This window comes from Rhamphochromis sp. 'chilingali' (genome assembly GCF_963969265.1).
Source record: "Rhamphochromis sp. 'chilingali' genome assembly, chromosome: 8".
In the NCBI taxonomy this organism is placed as follows: Eukaryota; Metazoa; Chordata; class Actinopteri; order Cichliformes; family Cichlidae; genus Rhamphochromis; species Rhamphochromis sp. 'chilingali'.
This window is the reverse complement of record NC_137935.1, coordinates 36,414,197-36,438,880: the sequence shown is the minus strand read 5'-3', so window position 1 is coordinate 36,438,880 and position 24,684 is coordinate 36,414,197. Positions and strand designations below refer to the sequence as shown.

Genomic DNA, 24,684 nt, shown 5'->3' with positions numbered 1-24,684 from the left:
ACTTCATAGTCAGATCCAATATCTGATTTAAAAATGAGAACTTACAAACTTTAAATTTCCAGTTTATTAATTACCACTGAGCAGTCCTTCCTTTAAATATTACCACTCCTCTCCTCTTCCATCTTTCTCCATCTCTGAGTGAAGTTATCTTGTACTCTTTTTCTCTCTCTAGGAAGCAGCTCTACCCGAGCTAGCAAACGCAGAGTGTGACAAACTGCGCAAAAACAGTTTGTTAAACCGTGGCTTAGGGGGTTGGGAAGCGTATCTGTAACCGGAAGGTCGCTGGTTCGATCCCCTTGCTCTCTGGCCTTGGGCAAGACACACACCATCGGCCAGAATGTCAGTCTGCCCCAGGACAGCTGTGGCTACAACTGTAGCTACCTCCACCAGTGTGTGTGAATGCGAGAGTGAATGAATAGTGGAATTGTAAAGCGCTTTGGGTGCCTTGAAAAGCGCTATATAAATCCAATCCATTATTATTTGTGTTTTGAATGCTGGGTTTCTGGGTTGGTGCTCCCTCTGTTGGTCCCTGGTATTAGTGTTCCCCTGTCTCGTCAGGCTAATCAGGTCCAGCTGTGTCTCCCACCTGTGTGTGCCTGTGTTCCTTGTCGCGTCGTCTGTATTCATCCTCTGTGTTTCTCCGTGAATCTTCTGTGTACTCAGCATTATTTTGTGTTTCACCGTGTCCTCCTTTTGTGTTAGTTTTCCCAGTTTAGGTTTATGTTCAGTTCTGCACGCACCTTGGTTATTATTCACCGTAAATAAAACTCACTTGCACCTCCGCCACTGTCATCCCGGAGTTTGGCACTTCAGCGCGCCTGGCTGTGGTGAGTATACAGGAAACTGATCGTGTTATTTCTGACTTTGTACTCTGGGGCTGAGTGTTTCGTGACAGGGGATGGCACTCCCAGTGATTTCCCCACTTTACCTGCTCCATGTCTGTCAGTACAACCTGTTCAGCCATCAATTCAGTTAGCTGCTCAGCAGCCATTAGCTCAGTCAGCCTCTCAGCCACCATCACAACTAGCATCATTACAACCTCTATGGCAGTCCATAGAGCAGTCAGTAGCACAGTTAATTGCTCAGTCACAGTCGTCGCTTGCCCCTCTTCAGGAGGCTGTGCCTACCCCGCCCATTTTGGACTGTTTTTCTAGTGCTCACCTTGAGCAGAGAGACAAACATATTAATACTGACATATTTCCTCATGAACTGGCTAGTTTTCAGACTGTTACTTGCTCCAGGGCCTCCCCAGAGGCTGAATTGCAGCCCTCACCTGACTCTGGACCCCTGGAGGCTAAGAAGCCAGTTGAGGACTGCACCTGGCTGTCGCTGCCTGAGCAGGGTCAGTGCTCCGCGCAACTGCAGTCTTCCTTATGTGTGCCAGGGGCCCACGTGCCTACTGGTTTTGCTCTGTGTGTGCCAGAGACCCACAAGCCTGCTGGTTTTGTTTCGTGTGTACCAGAGGCCCACGTGCCTGCTGGTTCTGTGACTGTTTTCTCTGAGGGGTCCGAGGAACTGCCTCAGCCTGCTGCTTTTGCTGGGGGGGCCGAGGAGCCCGTCCAGCCACCACCTGCGGCTCCCACGCTGTTGCCTGCAGCGCCACCACCTGCGGCTCGCACGCCTGGTCCAGCCTCCGTGCCTTCATCCTCGTCTGGTCCAGCCTCCGCGCCTTCATCCACATCCACGCCTGCAGCGTCAGCCTCATCGCCGCCTGCAGCGCATGTGGTGGCTGGACAGGCTCCTCAATCCCCCCAGCCTGCAGCGTCAGCCTCATCCACGCCTGCAGCCTCATCCACAGCGTCAGCCTCATCCCTCACAGGTGTACACACGGGTGCTCACACACACAAACTACACCCTTTTTAGCTCCTACCTTAAAGCACACTGTGCGCTGTCGATCTTACGTGCTGCACAATAATGTTTAACACTTAGTATTTACTGTTATATTCCCATAGATCAGCATGATGTTGTTTATCCCTTGTTAAATGCTTGTTTTCTTTTTTCTTTCTCAACAGGTGATCCAGGTGATTGATATATGTATTTTTGTCTGCTTATTTTGTTGGTTTTTGTTTTTTGCCCTTTATCCCCGTCCCTCTTCTCTGCTGTTTTTTTTCCCTCTTTCTTTCTCCCTTTTCTTTTCCTCATTCAAGTCTGTCCCGTATCTAGCAAATGAAAATAAAAAATAAAATAAACAATAAAAGGTGAATCAAATAGACCATTACGGCAAGGCTGGGATGGTCCATTTGGTAAAGTAAATCCGTTGGGCATCTTTCTTTGCCTTTAGACAATAATTCTGATGGCAAAAGAGCCAAACGGGACAGGCAAAAAAAAAAAGAGAGAAAAAGCAAGAAAAAGAAAGAAAAATCACCCTCATCCACATCATCCTCGCCTGCAGCATCATCAGCAGCAGCATCTTCCTCGCCGGAAGCAGCATCATCATCAGCATCATCCTCGCCGGCAGCAGTATCATCATCAGCGTCATCCCCGCCTGCAGCTTCAGCGTCAACTTCGGCCTCGTCTGCAGCTTCACCTGGTCCGGCTTCAGCCTCAGATGCAGCTTCAGCCTCATCCTCCTCCTCATCCTCGCCTGGTACTGCCGCTGGCATGCCGCCATCCTGTCCGTGCCTTCCTTTTTTTTTTTTTTTTTTTTTTTTTTCTTGATACGTCTTCCTTTTTCTGGTGCTTTTTACTAGAAGTTTTCTGCCTAGAATGAGTCCTGCAATGTGTCTTATGAGAGCACAAACTATACGGGGGGAGTATTAGAGGCCCTCTGCGTTTGGGAAGAAAATTGGCAATTTGTCAGTCACATTCGAGCCATTCTCCCATTACTTGTACAGACCCATTACAAGCTACAAGTGCAGTAACGCCTCGTGATCTATGACAGTTAGATAGCAACCAATGAGACACGTGAAACGTGTGCAGGCGTGTTAGCTTTATGCTTATGTATATGTTCCCACTGTGGGTTTTAAAGCTTTGTTTATTTTCCTTCTTTAAGGTTCAGTTTGTAGAGTGTTTTCCTGCTTAAACCCCCAAAGACTTAAATTCTTAATGTCTGAGATTTTTTTTCCCCCCCTATACAGCGTGGCCCTACCTCCTGAGATTATAAAGCCAATGACATATTCAAAACCGCAGAACTCATTCCTTCTGCTCAACAGTTTCCATCCCCTTTCAAGTCCTTGCCACATAAGGGGAGCTCATGCAGAAAGGATTTGCCCTATCCAAGTATTGTACCTGCTGTAAATGATAGATTTAGAGAGAGGGAGAAAAACTGCACAAAAAATAAAATAATAATCTCTTTGACGCAGGACACGACAAGTGAACAGACATAAAAAAGAAACCAAGCACACAGAAAATTGGATTTTCAAGAGTGCCTTGTCTCGCAAAAAATGACCAGTCAGAGGGTGTTAGTGAGGCACACTGGCTTTCATTAGTGTAGTCATTTGGCATCACTGAACCATGAAGATGGTTAAGTGATATTATGTTAACCTCCTGTTTTACATCTAGAGTTGAGATTAAATGTAATTAGGTGGCTTTTGTACTTCCCACATAGTCTTCTGGGTAATTGATGACTGACTGACTGAAGTCCTTTAGTGACCGTCTGTGCTTTTGTTCTGATCACTTTAACAAGGCTGTAAACATGTTTTTTAATAATGTAAAATGGAGCATTTTAGCAAGGTGGAGACTGACTGACCTCTGGGACTAGCAGCTAAACGACTTTTGACAATTTAGCCTTTCACCTCAGGTTACCACTTGCTTAAAAATTGCACATTTTGTGTAATACTGCAGTGCAGACCGAGTAAAGCTTTAAAAAAGGCTTCCTCGCCGCAAGAGTTGATGTGTCTAGTAAAACTCCCACCTGAATCAGATCGATCAATTATAATTCAAAACAGAAATAGTGTGTCAAACATATCCTTACACTAGGGACAATGCTTCAGTGTTTGGCTGCACTTTTCTCTGTATGTGTTTGAGAGTTTTCAGCATATTAGAGAAATTCAACATTATTCACATCTTTTCAGCCAACCCTGGGCTAAAAATAAGGCGTAGATAGCAGAAATTGCTAAACAGGGCACACCATTTTGCTTTTGATGTGGCCACAGTGAAAGTCAAAGCCGTAGCCAACTAGCTGATGTCTGTGGTCTCGGCCAATCATTGTGAAAACGGCATACAGCAGGACTGTGATCAGAACAAAAGCACAGACGGTCCGTGCCTTCCGTGTGGCCGGCCTCCGGACTTCTGTTGCCGCCACCGCCTTCCGCGTGGCCGGCCTCCTAAACTGTTTGCGTGCCGCCACCGCCTCCCGCGTGGCTGGCCTCCTGAACTGTTTGGGCGCCACCATGACTTCTTCACGGCTGGCCCTCTGGACTGTCTCATCCTGGCCTTCTGTGCTATCGGCCCCCGGGCCGGCCACCTGAGTGTATGTTGTGGACGTTTTGTTTGGGACTCTGGGGCCTCCGTTTTTGGTCCTGGTCCTGGTCTTGCACCAGTCTGCTATTTGGATCCTCCTTCTCACCTCCGCACGACTGCTGCCCCAGTCGCGACATATATATTCTGGAAAAAAGAGCAATAGGAATCAGAAATCCCCTTCAAGTAAACCATTAAATCACCTTTTTATTAAACTAAACATTCTTATATTTAAATACTCATTTTACCTCAGAACTGTACAAATATTTTTTTTTTTAAAAAGCAAACAAATGCCCCACAATATTCATAACTTGTTCAACAAGACCAAATCATCAGGACCTGTGAGGTATCCCTATGTTTAGCAAGCTGATAGTAAGGACTAATAAAATATATCATAGCATTACAGCCACTGGAACTAGTGTAACAATTGTGCAGATGAAGTTAAGAAAAAGTACATCAACACATAACTTTGCAAATTTGTGAACAATAAATTGCATGACTAGAGGAAAGGTTTCTGTCAGTGATTGGTGCAGTCTCTTTGTATTCTAATGATGCATTGTCTTTAGTGTTGTTAATCAAGGTGAGAGTAGCACAAGTTCAAAGTATTATGTAGTATTATGTATTTGTCACATAGGTATGATTCCATATAAAACATTAACCAAACATAACTAAGTTTAATAACAAATATAAACAGATTATTTTCACAAGTCACAGTTGGCAATGTGCCCCCGTCGAGACGGCGCATTAGCCCAGGGCACCAAACAGGCTAGGACCGCCTCTGGTGGGCAGCGACGTAGAGAAGACTGTACAAAGGCTCCCCCAGAAGTCTAGATCAGACATAACGGGAAACTGTTCACCTAACGTTGCCCACGCACTTAAACAATAAAGCGGCTTTCCCGGATATTAGCGTCTTCTGAATTACTTCAGTTTAAACCAGCATAATTTTGAGTTGTCTCCTTGTGTTTGCTAAAGCAAGACATAGCAGCCAGCCTAGACATTTGCTAGCATTCATTTAGGGAGCGAGTAATCGGCTCATTTTGCAAACATGTACAAACGCAGAAAAAATTATTCTGAAGTTCAACCGGAAACACTTTTGTGTATCTCGTTAACGGGTGCACGCACTTTAACGGTGGTAGCACTCGCGCTCCATCCTCTCTGACAGCCTCACAAAGTAGGGTTCCATCCTCGTCATGGCATCTGAAGAGCTCGCACGAAAGCTGCAATCGCGGCTTTCTGCTACACAGGAGGCCGTACCGAGGCCCGAGCCCGAACAGAGCCCTGTCCGACCCAAACCGCAGGGGTCAGATGCTGCCTGTGGAGATTCATCATCCGAGCTATCCGCCAAACTGACGCGTAGGCTGGACATCAACGAGGGCAACGCTGCACCACGAGCGACCCGGGTCTTCAACCCTTACACCGAGTTCAAAGAGTTCTCCCGCAAGCAGATTAAGGATATGGAGGGAATGTTCAAGCGGTAAGACTGCACCAATTGTTTGTTTTGTCTCTTTAAACATGGCAGTCACGGCTGTTGTTCTCAGTCGCAGAGAATGGGGGCGAACGAGCGTGCACGGCTGGATCATGAGATTAGCCAAGGTGCAGGCTGGCTGTCATCGTGTCGACTGATTTAGCGCCTCTGTGCAAACACTCTGCACGTTAAACCGGTGTCTTTGTAGTGATGTATCGTGCTCAGATGGAGGACTTCTTAAGGTCAGTGCCGCTCCCTCGGGAGACGACACACTGACGCCGAACATCTCCAAAGATGACATAAATAAACAATGCGCTTTAGGCACAAACACAGTATGCCAGAAAAATTAACGCAATGGAGCTAAAAGCCCGAATTAGACAAAATGACAGGGGATCATTTAGTGTGTGGACCCTTCGGATTTTTTGACATCTTAAAATGACACAGATGGCTCGCTGTGTGTTATCATCCTGTATAATTTAACTCCTATTAAAAAACGTATTTTACCTGTTTTTATGAATCTAGCCTGGCCTACCCCTAGCCTGGGGGTGGATTCGGTTGTTTCCCCCCGCTTTCTTTGGGTTACTTTATTAATTTGTGCCCTGATAATCATATAGGGCAGCACCTAAAATTGGTGTAACTGTCTCATTCTTCTTCAATAACAAATTATCAAAGTATATTAAATAAACTAAAGGTTCGTGCAGTATTGTCTGTAGAGTCTTGTTTATTTTATATTAAAAATGCGATTCATTCTGCTCATGCTACTTTTCTCCTTTGTTCCCCATAGATGGCAAATGACAATAATTGTCACCTATTAGTTTGTAAACTGTTGTTCTAAAGTTTAGAAGTTGGTATTTCTGCAGTGTCATTATGTTTTGAAAACAATAAAGGAGTGGATCTGTCTATGAAGCCTCACACTTACATTACAAACGACCCATGACTGACAAGGCAGTTTGCATTTAGTGGTTGTGACTATAGTCATTTAGTGGTTTATCCATATATTTTCTCCCAGTTCAGGGTCATGAGCCAACTGCTATAGGGCAAGAGGCATGAATTGTCCTAGACAGGTTGTCAGTCTGTCTTATTCTTAACACAAAGAGGCAGAACCACCAATTAATATAACCCCGCTAACTACATGTACAGTCCCGATCAAAGGTTTAAGACCATTTGAAAAATGGCAAAGAAATCATATTTTGTATGGTCAGTGTTGGGGAGTAATAGAATACATGTACCGGTGTTACGTATTTAAAATACAAAATATGAGTAACTGTATTCTGTTACATTTACCGCTTAAATATTTAAATTGTATTTAAGCGGTAACTGTAACGGAATACAGTTACTATGTTGAAATAAACTGAATACACAGGGGTCTTTTCCTGTTTCATATGTTAGGTTATCGCCTCTTTATCCCCTCTCTAATTTTTGTAATTCCATGCATTGCTGAAAACCCAAACAAAACACGCAATAAGAGGCACTAATGTAAGCGTTCTGTTAATGTTGGTGGTATCAGTTACACAATGGACCCAGAGCCAGCACAACAGAGCTATCAGTGCACGGGCAGGAATGCATTTCTTACTTTAAAATTCCGACACCACTTCACATTTAAAGAAGAAAGGAATGGGCAAAATCTGACCGTGATAACTATACAGTACTTACTGTACAATAAACAAAGACAAGACAAAGTGGGTTGTGCAATAAGTATTGAATACCAGGTTCAAGTTATTTTCAGGATATTGTAGACAATGCATAGACAATGCAAAATGTGCAAATATAGTATAATTTAGATGTGTGTTCAGTAACTATGTGACTGAGTGTGCAAATAAGCATATTGTTCCCAGGTCCAGTTTATAGTGGATTTGTGAGTCTTTTGGTGAGTATTTTAAGGTTTTTGTAAAGGTGTATGTGTATATCAGTCCTTTGGTGGTAGTGAGTTGAGGGCTCTGACTGCTTGGGGGAAGATGCTCTTGCAGTGTCTGGTCGTTATGGTTTAAATGCTGCGAAACTGTCTGTCAGATGGAAAGAGGGAGAACATGTGAGGGGGTGGAAAGTGTCCCTTTCTATGCTGTTCGCACGTCGGATGATGTGTTTGTCGTAGAGTTGGGTGGGAGAGGGCCTCCAGTGATCCTCTCTGCTGTCCTCACTATCCGCTGCAGAGACTGCTTTTCAGTGAGGGTGCAGTTCCCGTACCAGATAGTGATGTAGCAGCAGATGGTTTCTCAATGGTTTCCTGGTAAAATGATGTGAGATCAGGGAGACTGGCCTTCTTCAGTGGCCTGTCAGTTAGGAAGTCCAAGATCCAATTGCAGAGAGTGGTGTTTATTCCTAGTAGGTCCAACTTCTTTACCAGCTTCTGGGCAATGTTGGGGAGTAACGGAATACATGTACCGGTGTTACGTATTTAAAATACAAAATATGAGTAACTGTATTCTGGTACAGTTACAGTTTAAAAGGGTAGTATTCAGAATACAGTTACTTTGTTGAAATAAATGGATTACACGGCGGTCTTTCCTGTTTCATATGTTAGGCTGTCCCCTCTCTATTTTTGGTAATTCACCGCCGATGGAAACCCAAACAAAACACGCATTAAGAGGCTCTAATGCCTGTGTCTCAATCTCGCGACCCACGTCACCTCTACTGCGGCCCACATAAATGACGTGAAGAAATATTTTTAAAATAAAATAAATAAATATTTTTATTAATTTGAAAAATTATTTAATATGAAGGCAATAGGCAGAGTGTTACAGGCATAGCCCTAAAAAATGTAGCCTCGTGGGCAGTGTAGTCCCTGCTGCAGAGAGAATGGACTGCCATACCTGTTATGTGTCTGTGAGCGCGAGGGAGGGAGAAAAAGGAGAGTCGAAATGAGTACAAGTTGTCACTGACCAGAAACAGGAGAGGGAAGCATGTAAATATAATAACAGCCACTGCAGCCAAAAAGAGTGCCTGATGAGCCCAGTTGCAAGTAAGCTATTAAGACTCGACTGTACACTGTGTTTGTGTTTTCCTCTGAAACAATAAGTTCCATTGGAGCAGCCTTTCAATGCCGCTCTCTGTCTCTCGCTAGCAAAGTTGAGCCAGACAACAAAGTAAAGCTACTTTTCAGCTATGAGCCGACATGGAACCCGACATATTAGCCAGAGGTCTTTACTAAGGTTTGGAGCTGCGGACCTGTTTTATATACGTGTGGAATAGTTTTCTGTACGAGATCACTGCAAAAAGTGCAGCCTTACCTAATGTCCACCCTACTGTTACTCATTTATATTAAGATTTAATCTAGCTGGTATTGGTATGGCGAGTATCCTTCAGTAATAGTAATAAATCACAAAGCAATAGTACATTCATGTAGTTGTAAAAAGCTTGATAATATATTAAGTAATCCAAAGTATTCAGAATACATTACGTAACAGAATACGTTACAAAATACATTTTGCGGCATGTATTCTGTAATCTGTAGTGGAATACATTTTAAAAGTAACCTTTCCAACACTGCTTCTGGGGAATGACTGTGTTGAATGTTGAGCTGAAGTCAATAAACAGCATTCTGACATAACTGTCCTTTTTGTCGAGATGGGAGAGAGAAAGGTGAAGAGCAGACGAGATGGCATCATATATGGAGCGGTTTGGGCAGTAAGCAAACTGTAGCGGGTACAGATTCGGTGGAAGCTGAATTTTCATGTGCCTCAATACCAGCCTCTCAAAGCACTTTGTGATGATAGGCGTAAGTGCCATCGGCCGGTAGTCATTGAGGCAGGACACAGTGGACTTCTTTGGCACTGGGATGATTTTCATGGTTTTAAGGCATGCAGGTACCACAGCTGAGTCCAGTGATGTATTTAGGATGTCCATGAAGATGCCTGCAAGCTGGTCAGCACACTCCCGAAACACCCGACCAGATATGTTTTCTCTAATGGGGAAAAAATTTAACATTGATAAACCTGGTGGTTTCCAACATTACTGGCATGACAAGCAGATCCCACCTGAGATGTTTTCTGCACGCCACAGTGGAGCGGTGTATGGCTGTTATTCATGTGATTTTTCTTCCTCCATACAAGTGTAAGGGATACTCCAAGTTTTGAACTGCCAGCATCATTGCTATGGTGAGAGCAAGAACCTACAGTATCTCACAAAAGTGAGTACACCCCTCACATTTTTGTAAATATTTTACTATATCTTTTCATGGGACAACATTGAATATATGACACTTTGATACAATGTAAAGTAGTCAGTGTACAGCTTGTATAACAGTGTAAATTTGATATCACCTTAAAATAACTCAACATACAGCTATTAATGTCTAAACCACTGGCAACAAAAGTGAGTACACCCCTAAATGAAAATGTCCAAACTGTATCAAAGTATCAATATTTTGTGTGTTCACCAATATTTTCTAACACTGCCTTAACTCTGTTGGGCATGGAGTTCACTAGAGCTTCACAGGTTGCCACTGGAATCCTCTTTCACTCCTCCATGTTGACATGATGGAGCTAGTGGATGGTTAGAGACCTTGCACTCCTCTACCTTCCATTTGAGGATACCGCACAGATGCTCAGTAGGGTTTAAGTATGGAGACATGCTTGGCCAGTCAAGTACCTTTACCCGAAGTTTATTTAGTAAGGAACTGGTCTTTTTGAAGGTGTGTTTGGGGTTGTTATCATATTGGAATACTGCCCTGTGGCTCAGTTTCTGAGGGGAGGGGGATCATGCTCTGCTTCAGTATGTCACAGTACATGTTGGCATTCATGGTTCCCTCAATTAACTGTAGGTCCCAAGTGCCGGCAGCACTCATGCAGCCCCAAACAATGACATCCCACCACTATGCTTGACTGTAGGCAAGACACACTTGTCTTTGTACTCCTCACCTGGTTGCCGCCACACATCCTTGACACCATCTGAACCAAATACGTTTGTCTTGGTCTCATCAGAACACAGGTAATCCATGTCCTTAGTCTGCTTGTCTCAAGCAAACTGTTCGCGGGCTTTAGTGCATTAGCTTTAGAAGAGGCTACCTTCTGGGACGACAGCGCTTTGATGCAGTGTGCAGCATATGGTCTGAGCACTGACAGGCTGACCCTCCATGCCTTCAACCTCTGCAGCAATGCTGGCAGCACTCATACATCTATTTTCAAAAGACTACCTCTGGATATGACATTGAGCACGTGCACTCAACTTCTTTGGTTAACCATGGCGAGTTCTTGGCCACTGTGCTGCAGCTCAGTTTCAGGGGGTTGGCAATATTCTTATAGCCTAGGCCAGTGGTTCTCAAACTTTGGTACGCGTATCACTCGTTGTACTTGGGCTACCTGTAGTGGTATGCGGGAAATCTTAATTTGTTTTATTTAAAATTAAATAACATACAAAAAGGTATGCAAAGACGACACGAGAATTCCCGAGGCTCTTCTGGGAGCCGGAGTCGACCAGAAAACATCTCCCGAGTGTGAGTCGGGCAGCCTTTCCTTATTCCTTTGTTTCCCTGGGCATTAAAACTGCAAGGTGGCAGACAGCGCTGTGCTGCAGCACCAAAACGCTGGTAAAAATACAGTCCTTTTCCGTGGTGCCGCCATGCCTCGATCCCAGCCACCATCGATGAGTCGGGGGCCCCCAGGAGAATCAGTGGGGGCACGGAGATGCCGTCGGTGAGTTGGGGACTATCGCCTGGATGCCAAAGCTCCTATTAGCCTGGAGAATGTGATCCCCTTCTTCTGCGAGTGAGCGGTAATCCGTGGCCAGCAGCGGGGAGTTGGCACTGGAGCTGGCAACTGTCAGAGGAAGAGATGAGTGAAGAGGAATCCGCCGTCATCCGTTTCTAGCAAGGACAGAATGCTCTCCATGAGCTCGAGAGAAGTGCCATCACCCAGGCCAGAGAGAGAGAGGAGTTTCTCAGCCCTCTGCATCGGAGAGGAAGTAGCACTGCAGTAGCAGTGCCTTGAAAGTGGTGTAATTTCCTTGGTTGGGGGGATCCGGGAGGAGGGTCATCACACGGCGGCTGGACAGTGGATCCAGCGAAGCCACCACCCCTCAAATAATTTGGGGTCCTTAGGGGCTAAGTAAAGCGCTATACAAATACAGGCCATTTACCATTTATTTTACCAAATTATTATGCAAATAGGATTTTAGTGTTATAAACTTTATATAAACTTTACATTTTTTGTTTTCAGTTAAACTCATATTGTGTATACACACAGGGCTCCTTGAATCACTGATATCAATCTCAGACACCTGCCATAATTAGTTTGTCATGTGAGCCCAATTAAAGGAAAAAATCACATTATTAAGCTGTTAAGATGTTTCATGTTATTAAGCATGCCACAGGTTTAAAAAAAATATGGGAATAGAAAAAGAACCTGTCTGTTCCAGAAAAGTGTCAAATAGTGCAATGCCTTGGAGAAGGTATGAAAACATGAGATATTTCACAAAAATGTAAGCATGATCATCTTACTGTGAAGAAATTTGTGGGTGATTCAGAGCACAGATGAGTTTGCATAGATAAAGGCATAATGAGGAAGGTTTTTGCCAGACAAATTCATCAGATTAAGAGAGCAGCTGTTAAAATGTCATTACAAAGCAGCAAACAGATATTTAAAGCTGCTAGTGCCTTTTGGAGTCCCATGAACCTCAAGGTGTAGGATCCTCCAGAGGCTTGCAATTGTGCAACCAATGCTCACAAGCAGAAACGGTTGCAGTGTCCCAAAAATACATGAAGATAAATTTTCAATTTTCAACAACCGCTTGTATAAGCTAGCAGCTTATGCAGCTGATGTTAAGGTAAAGTGTCCTAAAAGTCACACTTTTTCTCTGACAAACAGTTTAATTACATTGTCATACTGTGTGAGTCTATCAATGTTCAATGCACTTCAGTTCCATTAATGCTGGCCAACAGCAGCAAAAATAGCAGCACTTACAGACAGAAAAATTCAAGATATCCTCAGCAACCAACCGTCACTATCACTTTCATCAGACAGAAGTAATCTTCACTGATTCATCGATTCTTAGTTTTACAGCCTCTTCCAGAGTTAAAAAACAAAAACCCTGGATACCTGGCATATTGATAGCTAAAGTAAACAGGCTACACTCACTACAGATGAACAGCAGCCAGAGTTTTTGAGGTGACTCAAAAAACCTAAAATAATGCAAAAATATTTAACTGGCACATATTAGTTTTATCTGGATTTATTGCTAAGCATTGATATTAATTCAAATAATTTAATATTACTGGTCTCTCATGACTAAAACACATTTGTCCCATAGCAGCCACTGCAGCTTGGTTCATACACTTGAATTAGGAAGGGTAAGATAACAGAACTCAGTTAACTGTAATCTACTGATGTAACAGATGTAACAGGGAGATTTTACACACTGTCATTCAAGAAAAGTGATAACATTAGAAACCTGAAATTTTATATAATTCATATTAAGTTTGTCTCATACATTTTACAGATGCAGATTTTTCTACAGATTTACACAGATGCCAATGTAAGGATACGCTTTTGAGAAAGTGTAAGGACATTGCTCCTTTTTATCCTTCAAGCTTGCACTTTAGCTTGCAGCACCAGTGGTAGAATGGATACGGCATTTTTAGAATAATTAACTGTTGATATTGTCTTGGATCAGATGGCCTCAATCCCAAACAGAGCTACTGCTGATGATGCACTGTATGAGCAGAGCAGCATCTGGAGAAGCTCTTGGTGCTAGGCAGCATGGTGATGCAGATGTTAGAAATGCCATCCTGGTTTGAACTAAAGCTGAGGCTCCTGTACCTGCATGGGTTTGCTTCAGGTACACCGGCTACCTCTCAAACTCTGAAGACATGCACTTGTGACTCTAAACTGGCTGTGGTACAAATGTGACTTGTGGTCAATAAGGCTGGAAAATTGCTATTTAGAGGTAAGTATATTATAGGTAGGCCCCAAAAAGTTGATTTTGTTCATCTGGATGTAGCGTAGAATCAACGGAATCAACTTTTTGGGATTTCCTTACCTGGAGGATTGAGCATAGATGAAGAAATTATAGGCAGGTGTTTTTCAAGTACCATTACAGTAGCTTGTTAAATGTTTATTTTTAAACAATTTTTAAGCTGTATTCTTTACAATGAGAATGAGACTGCTGTCACATAACAAAGTAAACACTGGATTAAAGAGATCAAACAATATATTCACAGCTTTATAAAATCTGTGGTTGGTGCATCCCTAACATACTGCTGCTTTTATTCACCAGTGCTGTTACTAGTTGACTGACTTTGAGGATTTTCTTTTTAATTTTCCTTTTCAAAAATTGTTAAACGTTAGGTGCAGATATGTTTTAAGCTGATTGCATTGAACATTTTTACATATGGAAACATAATGACTGTGTGAATTAAATGTGGTGCCTTCATACTCCCAGCTGACTGAATCTGACATTGTGTGGGTTTCATGGCTTGTAGGTATGACACTGGGAAAGATGGCTTCATCGACCTGATGGAGCTAAAGCTGATGATGGAGAAGCTGGGAGCTCCACAGACTCACCTGGGCCTGAAAAATATGATCAAAGAAGTGGATGAAGACTTTGATGGCAAACTAAGCTTCAGGGAGGTGAGGAAGTAGTGCAAACACTTTGGGAATTGCTCCAAACAGCCACATTTCAGATAGAAAAGCTGACCCATCACAAAGAGATGTAGCAACTAGTCTTGGTTGTTGTGTCCTTGGGCAAGACACTTCACCCGTTGCCTACTGGTGGTGGTCAGAGGGCCCGGTGGCGCCAGTGTCCGGCAGCCTCGCCTCTGTCAGTGCGCCCCAGGGTGGCTGTGGCTACAATGTAGCTTGTCATCACCAGTGTGTGAATGGGTGGATGACTGGATATGTAAAGCGCTTTGGGGTCCTTAGGGACTAGTAAAGCGCTATATAAATACAGGCCATTTACCATTTAACTAGGAATTTCTTTTTTTTCTACTAATTTCTTAGTAGAATAAACAAGGGGGGGAAAAGTTTAAAAGTAGTTTAAAACTAAGAAACACTCAGATTTTAATGGACAATGCCAAAAACTAATAGCAAAGGCATTTAAAATCGTTAATCAAATTCTTCTTAAGTGTGTGATACCTCGTATCGTGCATTATGAACATTGCACCTTATACTCAATTCAATTTTATTTATATAGCGCCAAATCACAACAACAGTCTCCTCAAGGCGCTTCATATTGTAAGGTAGACCCTACAATAATACATACAGAGGAAACCAAACAATCAAATGACCCCCTATGAGCAAGCACTTTGGCCACAGTGGGAAGGAAAAACTCCCTTTTAACAGGAAGAAACCTCCGGCAGAACCAGGCTCAGGGAGGGGCGGACCATCTGCTGCGACCGGTAGGGGTGAGAGAAGGAAGACAGGATAGAAGACATGCTGTGGAAGAGAAACAGAGATTAATAACAAGTTTCATTCAATGCAGAGGTCTATTAACACATAGTGAGTGAGAAAGGAGACTGGAAAGGAAAAACTCAATGCATCATGGGGAGTCCCCCAGCAGCCTACGCCTATTGCAGCATAACTAAGGGAGGATTCAAGGTCACCTGGTCCAGCCCTTTTTGCTTTAGCAAAAAGGAAAGATTTAAGCTTAATCTTAAAAGTAGAGATAGTGTCTGTCTCCCGAATCCAAACTGGAAGCTGGTTCCACAGAAGAGGGGCCTGAAAACTGAAGGCTCTCCCTCCCATTCTACTTTTAAATACTCTAGGAACAACAAGTAAGCCTGCAGTGTGAGAGCGAAGTGCTCTAATAGGGTGATATGGTACTACAAGGTCATTAAGATAAGATGGGGCCTGATTATTTAAGACCTTGTATGTGAGGAGCAGGATTTTGAATTCAATTCTGGATTTAATAGGAAGCCAATGAAGGGAAGCCAGTAGAGGAGAAATATGCTCTCTCTTTCTAGTCCCTGTCAGCACTCTTGCTGCAGCATTTTGGATTAGCTGAAGGCTTTTCAGTGAGTTTTTTGGACATCCTGATAATAATGAATTACAGTAGTCCAGCCTAGAAGTACTAAATGCATTACCTAGTTCGTCAGCGTCATTCTGAGATAGGATATTTCTACTTATAGAGATGTTGCGCAAATGGAAGAAAGCAGTCCTACATATTTGTTTAATATGTCCATTGAAGGACATGTCCTGGTCAAAAATGACTCCAAGGTTCCTCACAGCGTTACTGGAGGCCAAGGTAATGCCATCCAGAGTAAGAATCTGGTTAGAGACCATATTTCTAAGATTTTCAGGGCCGAGTACAATAATCTCAGTTTTATTTGAATTAAGAAGCAAAAAGTTAGCGGCCATCCAGGTCTTTATGTCTTTAAGACATTCCTGCAATTTAACTAATTGGTGTGTGTTATCTTACTTCATGGACAGATAGAGCTGGGTGTCATCAGCATAGCAGTGAAAATGTATACTATGTCTTCTGATGATACTGCCTAAGGGAAGCTTGTATAATGTAAACAGAATTGGTCCTAGCACTGAACCCTGTGGAACACCATAATTAACCTCAGTGTGTGAAGAGGACTCTCCATTTACATGTACAAATTGGGGTCTATTATGTAGATATGATACAAACCACTGCAGCACAGTACCTGTAATACCTACAGCATGTTCTAATCGCTCTAATAGAATATTATGGTCAACAGTATTTAACGCTGCACTGAGGTCTAGCAGGACAAGCACAGAGATGAGTCCACTGTCAGAGGCCATAAGAAGATCATTTGTAACCTTCACTAAAGCTGTTTCTGTGCTGTGATGAGCTCTGAAACCTGACTGAAACTCTTCAAATAAGCCATTCCTCTGCAGATGATCTGTTAGCTGTTTGACAACTACTCTTTCAAGAATTTTTGATATGAAAGGAAGGCTAGAGACGGGCCTATAATTAGCTAAGACAGTTGGGTCTAGGGATGGCTTTTTAAGTAAGGGTTTAACTACTGCCGGCCTGAAGGCCTGTGGTACATAGCTGATTATTAGAGATTGAAGCATTAATTAATGGCAGGACTTCTTTGAGCAGCTGAGTTTCCGCGGACATAAGGCGAGGTGGCCCGAGTTGGAGGAAAGACTCGAGCGGTGGATCATCGAGCAAAGAACGAGCGGGAGAAGCGTTTCGACGGTCACCATTCGGCTAAAAGCAGTTTCACTTTCACTTTTTATGAAACGGTGCCATTTTTCCATCCGGACCAGGACTACGGTAGCGCAGCAACTTCCAGCGGATTATAAGGAAAAGCTGGCCATCTTCCGCTCCTACTGCAGTAAACACATCGGCGACAAACACATCCAGCCCAGCCACATCACAAACATGGACGAGGTCCCGCTCACTTTTGACATCCCGGTGAGTCACACTGTGGAGAAGAAGGGGACCAGCACGGTAGCGATACGCACAACGGGGCACGAAAAATCTTCTTTTACTGTTGTGCTTGGCTGCCATGCTAATGGACAGAAACTGCCGCCTATGGTGATTTTTAAGCGAAAGACTTTGCCTAAAGAGAAGTTTCCAGCAGGAATCATCATTAAGGCAAATGAAAAGGGCTGGATGGATGAGGAAATGATGAAAGAGTGGCTGAGGGAGGTGTATGTAAGGAGGCCAGGTGGTTTTTTTTTCCACGCATCACCATCGCTCTTAATCTGTGACTCTATGCGTGCCCATCTCACAGCCGATGTGAAAAAACTAGTGAAACAAATGAACTGTGAGCTTGCTGTCATTCAGGAGGCCTGACAAAGGAACTCCAACCGCTGGACATCGGTGTGAACCGCCCGTTCAAAGTAAGGCTGCGAGCGGCCTGGGAGCGATGGATGACCAATGGAGACCACAGTTTCACCAAGAGTGGAAGGCAGCGCCGGCCGAGTTACGCCACAATTTGCCAATGGATTGTAGATGCTTGGGCTAACATGTCTGCTGGCACTGTTGTTCGAGCTTTCGCAAAAGCCGGCATCATTTCCGAGGAGCCGCACGGCACGGAAAGTGACTCTGACAGTGAAGAAAGTGAACCTGGCATGTTTGATGGAGATTTAGCGCAGCTGTTCAATTCAGACACAGAGGATGAGGACTTCCATGGGTTTGATGATAAAAATGTGAGTACCAAACTTTGTTTTGCTCCCGCTTTATTTTTAAATACGCATACGGTACTTGTATGCGCCCTATAATCCAGTGCGCCTTATGTGTGTGTTAAATACAGTAATGGCACACATAACTGAGACTGTGCCTTTTAATACAGTGCGTCTTATGGTCGTGAAAATACGGTACTGAAATATGACAAATGAGCATCTAAATAAATAAAGCACAACTGAAAGGTGTGGCACATTGTGCTGTGCATTACTAAAATTGCACTTATCTATAAAACTAAGCAGTTTCCAGGCCATCTGGTAGATGTAATCTTACCTGCATGTTCTGGGTCTACCCCAGGTTCTCCTACCAGTAGGACATGCCCTGCCGGAACACCTTACCCAGGAAGCGACAGCCTCACTGGCGCCATATCTAGATTAAACGACTGGTTTGTCTGGAAATGACTAGTGACACCAGTACGATTAGCTGTATAGTCGATTGTGTGGGTAATTCTTCAAAAAAAATCAAAAAACAATCATTTTTAGGCATGTAAATAAAGTTAAATTATTTTTGCTGTTCAATACCTCAGAAAGTTCAACTTACGACTTCCGGTGTCATGGTGGCGAGAGTAGCAGCATAAACAGGAGCTCCTGCATCGATAGCTAAAATAATCCACAATTCAAGAATATAATCCATTAAAAGCGACTTTCCCCTCAAGAATAATGAGTGGAGATAAAAATAAGAAGGGACAAGCCCCAGGCCGAAGCTTAGAAATGCGACTTGAGAGTAAGACAAATGAAACATGCTCCAAGCAAGAGGGCGAGAAGATGGCGGCGGAGGCCACAACATCAGTGCTAGGCCCCTTCAGACAGGTGGTGAGTGAAGTAGTGGCGGAGGGCATGCAAGACCTTAAGGCAGAGATGAAGAAGGAGCTATCGCTCGTGAGAACAAGTTTGAAAGAGGACATGAAAACCCAAATGAGCGAGTTAACACACAAGATAAATCAACAGGTTACCGCCGCCACAAGCAGGATCGAGGAGGTGGGGAAACGTCTGGAAGAAATGGAAAGAAACATGGTAGGGAAGGAGAAATGGGACATTGGAGTGAGGGATGCCATTGTTCAGCTGCTGGATAACCAGCTCCAAGAGAAGGCTACGGATTTGGAGGGGCGCTTGCGCTGTAATAACATACGGATATATGGCATCCCTGAGAACATAGAAGGCACCTCCATGCTAAGGTATGTGGAAAGCATGATGATATCGGAGTTGGGGGAGGCGTGGACTTGGGCAGCGAGAAGAACCTAGGGATAGAGAGAGCTCACCGGGCGCTGGGAGTGCAGCCGCCGCCGGGGGCGCCCCCTCGATCAACGGTGGTGCGCTTCTTAAAGTTCAATATTAAAGAACAAATCCTACGCGCTGCATGGAAGAAGCATGTATATATAAAGGAGAAACGGATTTTCTTTGATCACGACTATGCCAAAAACATACAAATGAAGAGAAAAGAGTATGGCCCGGTTAAAAAAGTACTTAAAGAAAACGCCATCCGGTTCCAGACCCCGCTTGCTAAAATGCGGGTTCATTTTGACTCGGGAATGGTCTTATACAATATCTAAGAAGACGCGGATACACGGTGGCCACAAGAAAGCCCAAAGGCATTACAGCGGAGATGATCAGTAGTATGCTACCGACGAGTGTGGTTGGGCCGCGACGCGCCGGGAATACAGCTGATCTACGCAGGAGCGCACGGGAAAAGCTGAAGGTTTTCCAGTGCACGGAGAACGTCGGTACGGAGGAATAACACCTGTGCCCCACCGGCCCCGTTTCGCTGTTAAGACGAACATAAGACCAACGGAACAACAGGTGCACCGGGCTGCTGATCATTACAGGGGGGTATATGGCTGGATGGCCTCCTCCCCTGGCCATGATGGAATATGGCACGTCGATCCCCCTTTGATCATGGAGTGGTGAGGGTCCGATGCAGGTGACTCACATGTTTTTTGTTTTTGTTTTTTGGTTTCCCTTTTTCTTTTAAAATAGGAAACGAGAGGGGCCCCACACTGTGGCATTTCCCCCAGACTGAGAGGAGAGAAAAAACCTCTCTTATGGAAGACCTGGTTTATTTGGTTAAGACAAGTTCTGTCTTTGTTCATGTGTGTTTATTATGTGTTCTGAGGGCTGGGAGTATTGTTATGTTGGTGCAGGAAAATAAGTTGGAAATACATAGAACATATGCGGTATTATAAGGTATTGTCTTTGAATGTAAATGGTATAAAGAATCCCATTAAGATTGCGTTTCTACAAGAAATGCATCTACAGTATCAAAGGAAGAATATGAGAAGTGGAAGAGAATGGGATTCAAAATTTTTTTATTATGCCTCACATAGATCTGGCAAAAAAAGAGGAGTGGGCATTCTGATACCGAACAAGGTTGGTTTTGAGTTTACTGGAGAACATAAAGATAAAGAGGGAAGATTTGTGTTGGTGAAAGGGAAAATGGAACAGGAAGACGTCACGCTGTGTAATATATATGCACCCCCTGGTAGTAGTAGTACAGGGTTCTTTAAAGAGATATTCAGTCTTATTGCCGCAGAAAGTGTTGGTACATGTATATGTGCAGGAGATTTCAATTTACTTCTCCATCCAAAATGGGATAAAACTAGCCGAGACCGGAGGGGAACTAAATTAAAGAAACAAGTAAAAACAATGTTATCTGAGTTGGGGCTTATAGATATATGGAGATATTTACACAAAAATGAACGCAAATTTACATTTTATTCAGCGAGACATGATATGTACTCGAGGATTGATTACTTCTTTACTTTTAGTAAAGATCTCCACAGAGTGAAGGATTGTATAATAGGACAGAGAGATTTATCTGATCATTCGGGACTAACTATGAAGATTGGGTTTAAAGCTAGCCCCAAAAACACCTTATGGAGGCTTAACACAGGTCTGTTAAATAATGACTCATTTAAAAGAGAAATGGGACAGGAGTTAAAAACATATTTAGAACTCAATGACAATGGAGCAGTTAATCCTACAATTTTATGGGATGCGGCTAAGGCTTAGGGGTAAAATTATTGCAAAATGTGCAGTCCTAAAGAAGGTGAGGAGCAAAAAAGCTGTCAGATTTGCAGGAAAATATGGAAAAATTGGAACAACTGCACACCGTTACAAGGTGCCCCCAGGTATTGGAGCAGATGAGGCCGGTTAAACAGGAGATACACAAAATTTTAAGTGAGGAAATTGAAAAAAAATTAAAATATAATAGACAACGGTGGTATGACGCAGGACCCAAAGCTGCTAGGCTATTATCATGGAGTCTCAGGAGGCAACAACAGGAGAACACTATTCATAAAGTTCGAAATTTAAAAACAAATAAGATAACTAATAAACTCGAAGAAATTCAGAGAGCATTTGAAGAATATTACGCTGAGGTATACACACAACCGGATAAAGCAGATGAGCATAAGATTCAGAATTTCTTATCCAGCCTAGATCTACCATTTATAGGTAAGCAGCAGAATGAAAAACCCGTCAAAAATATCAGCAGAAGAGATTAACATTGGGATCTCAAAACTCAAGGCTTTTAAAGCCCCAGGATGTGATGGATTTCCACCAGAGTGGTATAGGCAAATGAGGGAACCCTTAATCCCGCTACTAAAGGCCTCTTTTAATTACACTCTGAGTGGGGGGGGCGCTCCCACCATCGTGGCGGGAGGCGTATATCTCTGTCATACCAAAAGCAGGGAAGGATAAAACTGACCCCAGAGGTTATAGACCTATTAGCGTGTTAAATATAGACTATAAACTATTTGCCGCAATTTTGGCTAGGAGGTTGAGTACATTGATGCCCACACTGATAGAGGAGGATCAAACAGGCTTCATTGGTAACAGACAAACACACGATAATATCAGAAGGGCCATTCATATTATTGACCAGATACTTAAAGGGAAAACTGGAACAGTTCTCATTGGGCTTCATGTGGAAAAGGCATACGATACGGTCGGGTGGGAATTTCTGTTTCATGTGTTGAAGAGATTTGGGCTATGTGACAGGTTTATCCAATGTATAAGAATGATTTATATGTCTCCAACAGCGAGGATCAAAGTTAATGGAAGCCTCTCAAATCGGATAACACTACAACGTGGCTGTAGGCAGGGCTGCCCGTTGAGCCCACTGCTCTTTAACCTTTTCATTGAGCCAACGGCTCAATGCATCAGAGAAGAGACTTGATTGGCGGGGGTTACAACGGGGAATGTGGAAAATAAAATTTGCTTGTATGCAGACGACGTGCTGGTAGCGCTAAGAAACCCGGAAGAGGGAATTCCTCTGCTTATGGAAATACTGGAAGAATATGGCAGACTGTCTGGTTATAGACTAAACATTCAAAAAACTCAAATCTTGACATTCTTTTTTTTAACCCCTCAAGACAATTGGTAGCAAGATATAGATTCGGATGGCATCAATCTCAAATGGAGTATTTGGGGATCCTGCTGACAAAAGACCTTGCATTGTTATATGAAGTTAATTATAATCGGGTGGACAAGAAGATATATGAAGATCTGGAGAGGTGGGGTCTGCTCCACCTCCATCTGGGCAGCAGAGTTAATAAAGATAAATATCCTCCCAAAGCTGCTATATTTGTTTGCAGCGCTTCCAGTGGAGGTTCCAGCAAAACAATTTAGGGAGTGGGATATGCATTGCTCAAGATTCATATGGGGAAATAAAAGGCCAAGAGTGAAATATGCAACAATGCAGCTGCCTGGTGAGCGGGGGGGCATGGCTCTACCGTGCTTTAAGGATTACTATCTGGCAGCCCAGATCAGACCTCTAGTGTGCTGGTGTAACTCTAAGTTTGAGGCAAAATGGAAGGACATTGAGCTTTCTTTGATGGATTTCCCAATACAGTCTGTTCTGGGGTCTCTTGAGAGTTTACCACAGGCATATCAGATGCAAATTTTAAATTTAAAATTAAATTTTTTGGTCTTAATAGGGAAATAGGGTTGCTGGGATGGCCAGCGTATCTCCCACGCTTCCTTCCAGCATTGTTAGACCATAAATTCAGGGAGTGGTCCAGGCATGGAATCGCTGCGATCTGTAAGATAGTGAAGCATGGGGAGCTGATAAATTTTGAGGACGTGTCAGATTTACGAGATCGGCAGGGAAGATTTTTATCGTTACCTACAGGTTCAGAGCTTCTTCCAGAAGGAAATTAGAATGCTTGACGCAGATGCTAGTGGGGTGATCCAAATATTTATGGATGCTTATGGTGAGAACATTATAAGGGGTACTATAGGCAAAATGTACAGAAGTTTTACTGCTATGAAAAAGACCTCAACAAGATATGTCAGTCATCGATGGGAAAAAGAAGCAGGTATAACTATCTCAGAGGAAGGTTGGTTGCGGATGTGGAAGAATGTGTTATCTACCACAAATTCTTTAACATGACGAGATTTTTGGATGGAAGAATTTAATTAGATTCATGCTGGAGGGAGTGCGGGGAGGTCGCTGCAGGTTGCTTCCATGTCTTCTGGTCATGTCCTAAACTGAAGACCTTTTGTGAGGAGATTAAACAAATGGTGATGGATGTGCTGGAAGTACCACTGGACTTCTCCTTTAGTACCATGTACCTTGGGAATATCCCTGAGGATATAAATAACAGAGACTCATACTTACTGAAAATAATTATGGTTGCATGCAAAAAGGCAATTACTAAGTGTTGGTTACAGACAAGCCCCCCCACACGGAAGCTGGTCATAGACATTATTAACACAATTCATCATATGGAACTGATTACCCTCTCACTGCGGCTACAGAAGGAGAAAGGAGAGAGACTTTGGGAAAGATGGGATCGTTATACGTCAAGAGACTAGAAACTGATACCTCTGTGATGCAGAGGGACAGCTGCAAATTTGTTTGAATGAAACATGCACCTGTGTAATATGTAATATGTGTAAGTAAAACAAGGCGTTGTGTATTTTGGAATATGTGAACATATGTGAATGTGTTGGTTTCCCTTGCCCTCTTTAGTTCTGTATGTAAAATAAGATGAAAATCAATAAAGAGAAAGTGTTAAAAAAAATAAATAAAAATAAAGTTCAACTTACGATCGTGGCTCACGAGTTGGCAGTTCGTCTTGTAATCGGAAGGTTGCCTGTTCGAGCCCCGGCTCCGACAGTCTTGGTTGTTGTGTCCTTGGGCAAGACACTTCACCCGTTGCCTACTGGTGGTGGTCAGAGGGCCCGGTGGCGCCAGTGTCCGGCAGCCTCACCTCTGTTTGTTTGTGAATGGGTGGATGACTGAATGTAGTGTGAAGCGCTTTGAGGTCCATAGGGACTAAGTAAAGCGCTATACAAACACAGGCCATTTACCATTTACATTTACAGATGGTGCCAAAATGCGCCAAAATATGCCAAATGGCAAAACACCTGATTATGAGTTTATTAAACCCACTGTAACATTTCTGTGTTTCACTTTAGAAACACCAGTCTTTGCACAGATAATGTTGATTACTGGTGTTGTGGAGTTCAATGTCTAATGAAGCATATAAGTGGTTATAGGCAATAAAATCCCAAAATAAATTAGGCGAGGAAAAAAAAATATTCTTAAATATAAGAATCCATGTGACATTCTATTTACACAGCACCACAGCACAACAACAACAGTCGCCTAAAGGAACTTTACATTATAAGGTCAAGACCCCCCCCCCCCCCCCCCCCCATGTCAACAAGGGGATACGTCTGTTAGAACCAGGCTAAGGCAGCAGCATCCAGCTGTTACAGCTGGTCGAG

General features: G+C 43.3%; 2 protein-coding genes across 3 annotated transcripts in view; both read left to right on the top strand.

Annotated features, from left to right (window-relative positions):
* Positions 1 to 720: 720 nt before the first annotated feature.
* Positions 721 to 2,442, top strand: LOC308401604 (uncharacterized protein; the record flags this gene model as incomplete). Its single annotated transcript, XM_080889874.1, has 3 exons — positions 721 to 727; positions 833 to 1,342; positions 1,463 to 2,442. The coding sequence occupies 3 exons, from the start codon at positions 721 to 723 to the stop codon at positions 1,861 to 1,863; spliced, it is 918 nt and encodes a 305-aa protein (XP_080746000.1). The 3' UTR covers positions 1,864 to 2,442.
* efhd1 (EF-hand domain family, member D1) overlaps positions 2,311 to 24,684 on the top strand; it is a 33,143-nt gene continuing 10,769 nt past the window's right edge. Inside the window, exons 1-2 of one of the 2 annotated variants that reach the window (XM_080889221.1) lie at positions 2,311 to 2,614; positions 14,277 to 14,424. In XM_080889221.1, the coding sequence (XP_080745347.1) occupies positions 14,311 to 14,424 (114 nt within the window). In that variant the 5' untranslated portion in view covers positions 2,311 to 2,614; positions 14,277 to 14,310. Of the gene's footprint in view, positions 2,615 to 5,520; positions 5,873 to 14,276; positions 14,425 to 24,684 lie in introns of those variants that run through there. The other variant, XM_080889220.1, reaches the window with a different exon arrangement.